The sequence below is a fragment of the Arachis hypogaea genome, chromosome 20 (assembly GCF_003086295.3).
Source record: "Arachis hypogaea cultivar Tifrunner chromosome 20, arahy.Tifrunner.gnm2.J5K5, whole genome shotgun sequence".
Classification (NCBI taxonomy): domain Eukaryota; kingdom Viridiplantae; phylum Streptophyta; class Magnoliopsida; order Fabales; family Fabaceae; genus Arachis; species Arachis hypogaea.
In genome coordinates, this window is record NC_092055.1 from 1,513,665 (window position 1) to 1,520,847 (window position 7,183).

The window sequence follows — 7,183 nt, forward strand, 5'->3', positions numbered from 1 at the left end:
TCTTAAAGACAAAAAGTATACTTTACCCTGTTATATTTAATGCATGATATATCATATTTATCCTTAATGCATGATATATCATATTTATCCCGGTGCATCATAGCCCTGTCCCTGAACAAAATGGCTACTCTTACCTATCTAATGATCGCGCAGGTAACTTGTCCAATGAAGATATGCATTTCATTTGTCTCATAATTCCATTGGATGTTGTGCATCATGCTGCATGTTACCTTTTCTACTTAAGCAAAGTGGTACTGTATTTATAATACAATCATCTTACAAATATCAAAATATTCAGTCAAGGGTGGAAGGGGGTGAAAAAACCAAAAAAAAAAAAAGGAACCCCTCTGAAAAATTACCTGATCAAAGCTTTGATCAAGTAAACCAATATTAAAAGAGAAAAGAAAGGTTATTGCACACTCAGGTGTCAATTTATGTGTTTTCTTCATATATATGTATTCTGTAATAAATTTAAGTACCAAGTCAAGCTTTTGATTCTTACAACATCAAAACCATATAAGAGAGCAATGTGAAGCCTCATTTTATCTCCTGATTACCGCTCTTCACAGCAAACCCTAGACACAAGTTGGGAATAAGACTGAACAAGGCTTTCCGAAGCTGAACCAAAAGATGATATTGAATTCGAAAAGGGGTTTGGCCGAAGAGAAATAAACATGTGGTCAATTTAATTCTGGAGAAAATTTTTCTGATAACAAAAGATTAGAAGCATAAATGAGCACAACAAACTTCAGAGAAACTGGAGATGTGGATGGTCTTGCAGATTCTTTTGGTGTTATTCAAAAGCAACTTGACTGTATGGTTTTTTGATGAAATTCTCAAGGTTGGCCATGGCTTATTCAAGTTCAATGGGATGGCCACAAAAAGTTTATATGAACATGAAGGTAATTGGATAGACATGTGCTAGACCTGAATCTGGAACTGGGATAACCAAAAAATAAGAATGTATCTGAGGACCTCGTTGAAAATGATGTCCAGTTGAAGAATTTAGATATAAAAAAGGGGTAAGGATGAGGTATGCATTCACATTGCTTAGCTCGAGCTTGAGGTGGTGCAAGAGACAGTACTAGTTGTGGCAGTATCAGCAGCTGCTGATGTACTGGAACTCTGAGCAGATGGTTGACTGCTTGATTGAGAAACAGGTTCACCCGTTGACAAAGTCAAGCCGACTGATCCGGTTAATGTGTTCATTGAAGATGGTATCCGAGATGAAACAGACTCCTTGATGGATCCTAAGGTGAGCTCGGGCCGCAACTCTGATGTTGAAGATGACAGAGCAAGTGTACCAACCGAAGAACCAACAGGATAGGGTGCAACCGGCATGTCAGCCAGGGATGATGTGGATGGACTATAACTCAATGATCCCATAGGATGATCAAATCTGCATGCAGAACCGAACTTACATACTCCACGCTGTGTGTAATGTGTGCAAGGTGATGCCCCCTGATCAAACACAAAGATTGGATGCTTGACAATCAAGAATGCAGTCAAATAAATATTTTTAAAAATACTTTAAATGAACAGACGAACCTATCATCACCAAGTGCTAGTTCAAACCAAGGAATGTTAAATGAAAAACAAAAACAAACAAAAAAAAATTAAGAAATTAAATACTTTTCTTGAACCACAGCCATCTGTCTATAATATGGAGAATTGGAAGTGCTTCTAATCCAAAGGAGACATAAAATCTAACCACAGACAGTTTGGGCATTGAATAATTAAGCTACAATGGGAAGAACTAAGACAAAACAGATGACAAAGCATGAGACCATCTCTAGAATAATCACACAACACAAGGCTCCTATGCCCAACTTTTCAAGGAAATGTTAATGACTGAGCAACTGATGTGCACAGACCAAATAAAGCATGCATAAGTTTTTCATATTTAACCCAAGAGGCACCCCATGATATGAATCAGATTCAGGCAGACAAACTAAGTAAATAATTAATATGAATGCTCAAACACTCAATCATAAGTTCTAGGCTTCTTTTGGTATTACAGAAATAAATAAATAAATAAAAGACAGGATGGGGCAAAAAATAGCATTTGGAGAAGTAATATTTCAAGGGTGAATTATAGATGCTAAGTCCAAACTAGCTGCACTTTTCGCATGCCCCAACGGCCCAACCCCTACTCCCAACCCTATATTTCAGTGACCCCCTTCTCTCTAAATTCTGAAGAGCTCATCCCTCCCCCACCTCCTCTCTCATTCATTATTATATTACCTAGATCACGCACACCAACCAGAATCACTGTGTCAGAGATGGCAAAGCACAGATTTCAATGGATTCAGGACTTCATGTGATATCAACTAAAACTTTGATCATGAGTAGACATTGGATATCAAAGGTGACAGATGCAGTTTTGGAGCAGTTAGAGGGGAAAGATGATGATGACAGAGGGACATTTGCTGTTAGTGAAGTTGAGGATCAAGGAGGTGATAGTGGTTGTGGTTGTGGTGCAATTAGTAACACATATCAATCATAACAAATACACCCAAGTTGTTATACCCTCTGACAAGTTCAAGTCACCTGAGTGAACTTCAATAGCCAGTACCTACTCAGCCACATTTATATATGTTATTAAAATTCTATTCATATACTTTGATAAGCGGGAAAAAAAAAAGAAAAAAAAAAACTATATGTCAATGTCCATATGCTGAAATCTTGTAAATCTTAAAAAACATTACCAGTAATCAATGCCAATATTTTTTTCATGAAACACAAGAGTTCATAAATTTTGGTACAAGGGCATGCAATCATGCATGCTACCGAAAGAGGAAATAATATTTAACATGAAAGACAAAATCTTCCATTTAACTTTCCTCTCTTCATGATGATTTAAACAAAATATGATACCAAAAATGAACTCCCATATTTTACAAAAAAAAAAAGGTGTGCATTGGACGAAAAAGTATATACATGGAATACAAAAACTCATTAATGGTAGCAGGTCCAACTTTAATATGCAGGACTAAATAAATTACCTTAGGGAGTACATTGGGATTAAAATATCCCTTCATGAACAATACATTAATGGGAGAAATCCCTAAAAATTATGCAGTAGAAACAAGTCAGAGAAGCATTGCATTTAAATGTAATATAAACATACTTAAAAAGTGTCAATAAGTTTCAAACATTTATAGTACAGAATAACTTTTCAACAGTTTAAAGTACACAATAACATATCCACATATTCGACAATCCATAAAGCTTAGTAGAGAACTAAAGCTATTACTCCATCCTATCCAGATGCTGCTCCATTCCATTTCTTCTAGGTGATATGCTAAGAGAACTTAACCCTTCGATACAGTCAATTGATCAGATCTTAATATTTATCGAGTATACACCTAAAGAAAGTGTTAGATAACCATTCATGTGCCTCCTCCTTTAAGCTTTTGGGAGAAGTGGTATCATGACATGATACCAGAGCTTTTATAACTGAAATCTAAAGTTTGATCCTTGTTATCTCCCAAAAGAGAAAAAAAATAGCATAAGAAAAATAAAAAGAGAAAAGAAAGCTTATGCAAAAAACGTCATGTAAATCCAAGAGACCCTTGTGTGAGAAGGCGTATTAGAGATATAATCATTCATGTATCTCCTCTTTTCAGTTTAAATTTTTGAGAGAAGTGGTATCATGACAGAAAGAAACAAGATGCACACCTAAGACGACATCAAGGGAATTCCACTCATTAACGGTAAAACCAATCCCAAAGTGGCACTCCTAAACCAAAAGTTTATGTTCATGCTTTAAACTTTTGTTAGAAGAATCCCCAATAGAATAAAGCCATAATAGTTTAAAGATACCCAACCTTATGATTAAAACACTCATACAGAAGGCAGTTGTAACATCATTCCATATACTTAACTGAACCACTTCCATGAAAATGGAGGAACAGGAATCTTGGCAAACCATCTTCCTACTATTTTAAAGGTTCCTTAGTCAAGATCATCAAATTCTTACTATTCACTAAATTCCTACTATTTTAACCCAACATAAATGCATTAAACAAGATACTACAATGGTAAAAGCTCACTATTTCATGCAAACAACAACAACAACAACAACAATAAAGCCTTGTCAACACTATTTCATGCAAACTTTAGCTTAAAATATTAATCAAAGAACAAGAACAAGGGAGAATTGCTCCTATTGGGACATTCTTTTCTATGATAAAATCAAAACTAAATCTCAGGTTCAAAAAACCATGTTTCAAATCCTACATAGAGCTATTTGAAACAAAATTATTATAAGTCAATCTGGCCTAAACATTAAGATGGATCAATGAGAAAGCCATGTTTTTTTTTTCTCTACAAGGTAGAAATGGGAAGACAAAATATGTATCATTCATAGCTCAATATTAAGTGCAAAGAAGTTCAGAGGTAACAATTACCGGACGTAACGGAAGGCCAGCAGGACTAAGAATTACATTCCCTTTCGGTGCACTCATGTCTGGTGGATGGTGATACCTACATAATGGACCGAATTTACACTCCCCTGTCTTTAAGTAATGCTGACATTCTGGCTGATCAGGCCTTTCTGGCAATGACTGCTCTTTCTGACTACTGCCTGAAAGACCAAGAGAAGAACCGGAAGGTTGATAAGGTCCAGCATAGGCAGCTGGTGATGAAGGCACCTGAGTTATCCCATAAAGCTGTGCTGACCCAACATTAGATGGAGTACTAGAAGGAAGGACGGGGCTTGCTGCAGGAGCCTGTGCAAAGAGCTCAACAGTCAACAGCTTCAACCAATGCAGATAGATGATATATTCAGATAACCTTCTAAAATGTACTATAAAGCCAAGGCTGCCGTCTATTTTCTTCTCAGAAAACACAGAAGCAAATTATTTTTTTATTCAATTTTTATTTTTTTCAAAAGCACATCCAAATAGACCACACAAACTTCAAATGTATTTTTTGTAAACAAATGCAAGTATAACCTGAAAAAGAGTTGACAAGAAATGCTTAGCCTACCTGATATGGACCCCAGCCAGAAAAAGGGACCATGGCAGGGGACAGAACCACAGGACCGTAAGGGCTGTGGACTAGTGAACCAGGTAAAAGCGGTGGTCTTGCAACCAGTACACCAATTTGTTGAGATGAAGGACCAGATGGAGGCTGTACAGATTGATATAACGGTGAAGGTACTGGTACAGGTAAAGGTGAAACTGGAGGAACCAGTGATGATGCTGGAACTTGGATGCCAGCAGGCTGGGGATGATGGAATTTACAAGTTCCACCAAACTTGCATCTCCCAGTTTTCACATAATAGGAACATTCTTTCTCACCCTGTCAAAAAAAATTGAAAATGTCAGTTCAAAGTAAGCCCATATGACATGACCTATGACTAAAAATGAGAACCAAGGTTCACATAATAATAATAATATTCTATGCAGAATATATATATATCAATACAGACCGGTCGCAATGGATAACCATAATAATTTAGTGACACAGGGCTAGCAGAGCCTCCAGCCTGCCTAGGATGATTGTACTTGCAGGAAGAACCAAATTTGCATGACCCTGTCTTCATGTAATACTGCATTTTTAAGCATCAGCAGATATAATCAACACACAAAAGGAAACTTAAACTACAAAGATGAGTCAAAACAGAAATTCAAGCTTATTCTATCCTCAACATATAATAGAATTATAGATTACCACAGAGCACATCATTTCATATAAAACAAGGAATCACAGGGGTCAATTGTCAAAGGGAATAATTCAATGCATATCAAAAGTATAAGCAGAACCATATTAAGCACCTGGCACAAAGGCTGGCCAATTCGCTCTGGATACTCCCCTCCTCCAGTCCTAGCAGCAGCACCAACAGCCTGAAACATTCACATATCACCAAATCATTAGATCACTCCAAATATATCAATCTCAGAGTTCAATTGATTAAAAAAAAATAGTGATTCAAAGGAGAACCCCTCAAACGAAAAGCCTTTTGATTCAACACTATCACACTGATCATAGCCAATATCAAATCAAACTACACTAAGAAAAACTGATGATCACATCAAGCGCAAAAATAACACAACAAAAAACCCTCCACAAACTTAAAAATCAAACGAACGATAAATTTTACCGCGGCACGGTCACGGGGATGGTTGAAACGGCAGCGGGAACCATAGCCACAGAATCCAGTCCTCAAATAGTAGATACAATCAGCCTCATCAGGCCTTTGGGGATAAGATTCCTCTGCAGCACCCAATCCCATTTGCCACACCGGCTCTGCATTTTTCAAAATCAGGATCAGACACACTTCACAACACCCCACATTCTCCTATAACACAAATCACAATCGCAGAAAGCCACAAACTTTGGGCAAAAAGGGAAACGATTTTCATATTTTATTTTAGGAACAAAAATGAAAAGAACAGAGCGGTTGGGGCATTATATCAAATATAATATCATACCTTCGAGGCCAGTTCCGGTCCACTCCGGCGATGGATCAGACCGGGAACCCTCGCTGGACCGGCCGTACCGCTCCATTGCGCGGACACAAGGAAACCGGAGCTGATGGAACAGAGAATGAAAAGGTTCTTCCGATGAAATGGGGTGTGTTCCCCTGCTCCAGAGTGCAGATTCTAGAGAGAGAAAGTAGAGAGAGAAAAAATGGGGTTAGATTTTCTTGAGTGCTCTCTCTCTCTCTCTCTCATCTCTCTCTCTCTCTCACACACACACACTCTCTTTCTCACACACACACAGAGACAGCGACTTGAACTGCTGCTTCTTCTAACAACTACTAAGGTAGGTTGGTTCCTCTCTCCCTCTCTCTCTATATTTCTCTCTCTCTATATATATATATTTTTTATTTTTATTTTTTTCCTCACTCTCCTTCAGTTTCAAAGCGTTTTTGTGTTTTCGATCTTTCTTTGTATATGCTGATTATTATGCTCTTTACTCTGAGTGTGTGTGAAAGGGGGGCTTCTTTTTGGTCTGTGAGTTTGTTGGTTGCTTTTATTTATATGCACCCGCCAACACACTTCCACGATATTATTATACTTTGGTGAAAACTCAGGTGAGATCGACTTCACGTGAAGTTGATACTTAAGAGCCGTTTGATGAAAATTTAGTTAAATCAGTCAAATCATCTAACGATTCTCAAGTATCAACTTCACGTGAAGTCAACTTTACCTGAGTTTCCACCTTATACTTT

At 37.4% G+C, this 7,183-nt stretch overlaps 1 protein-coding gene across 2 annotated transcripts; it reads right to left on the minus strand.

Annotated features, from left to right (window-relative positions):
- Positions 1–231: 231 nt before the first annotated feature.
- Positions 232–6,965, minus strand: LOC112782834 (zinc finger CCCH domain-containing protein 58). Of its 2 annotated transcripts, none has more exons than XM_025825457.3 (7): positions 6,441–6,965; positions 6,110–6,255; positions 5,784–5,852; positions 5,438–5,557; positions 4,993–5,307; positions 4,413–4,733; positions 232–1,461 (listed from the first exon to the last, which is right to left on the minus strand). In XM_025825457.3, exons 1-7 carry the CDS (start codon positions 6,514–6,516, stop codon positions 1,051–1,053), a joined length of 1,458 nt encoding a protein of 485 aa, XP_025681242.1. In that variant the 5' UTR covers positions 6,517–6,965; the 3' UTR covers positions 232–1,050. The 2 variants fall into 2 exon arrangements, with proteins under 2 accessions (XP_025681242.1, XP_025681243.1); XM_025825458.3 differs by lacking the exon at positions 232–1,461 and adding an exon at positions 3,104–3,466 and having other exon boundaries at positions 6,441–6,964.
- Positions 6,966–7,183: the final 218 nt, after the last annotated feature.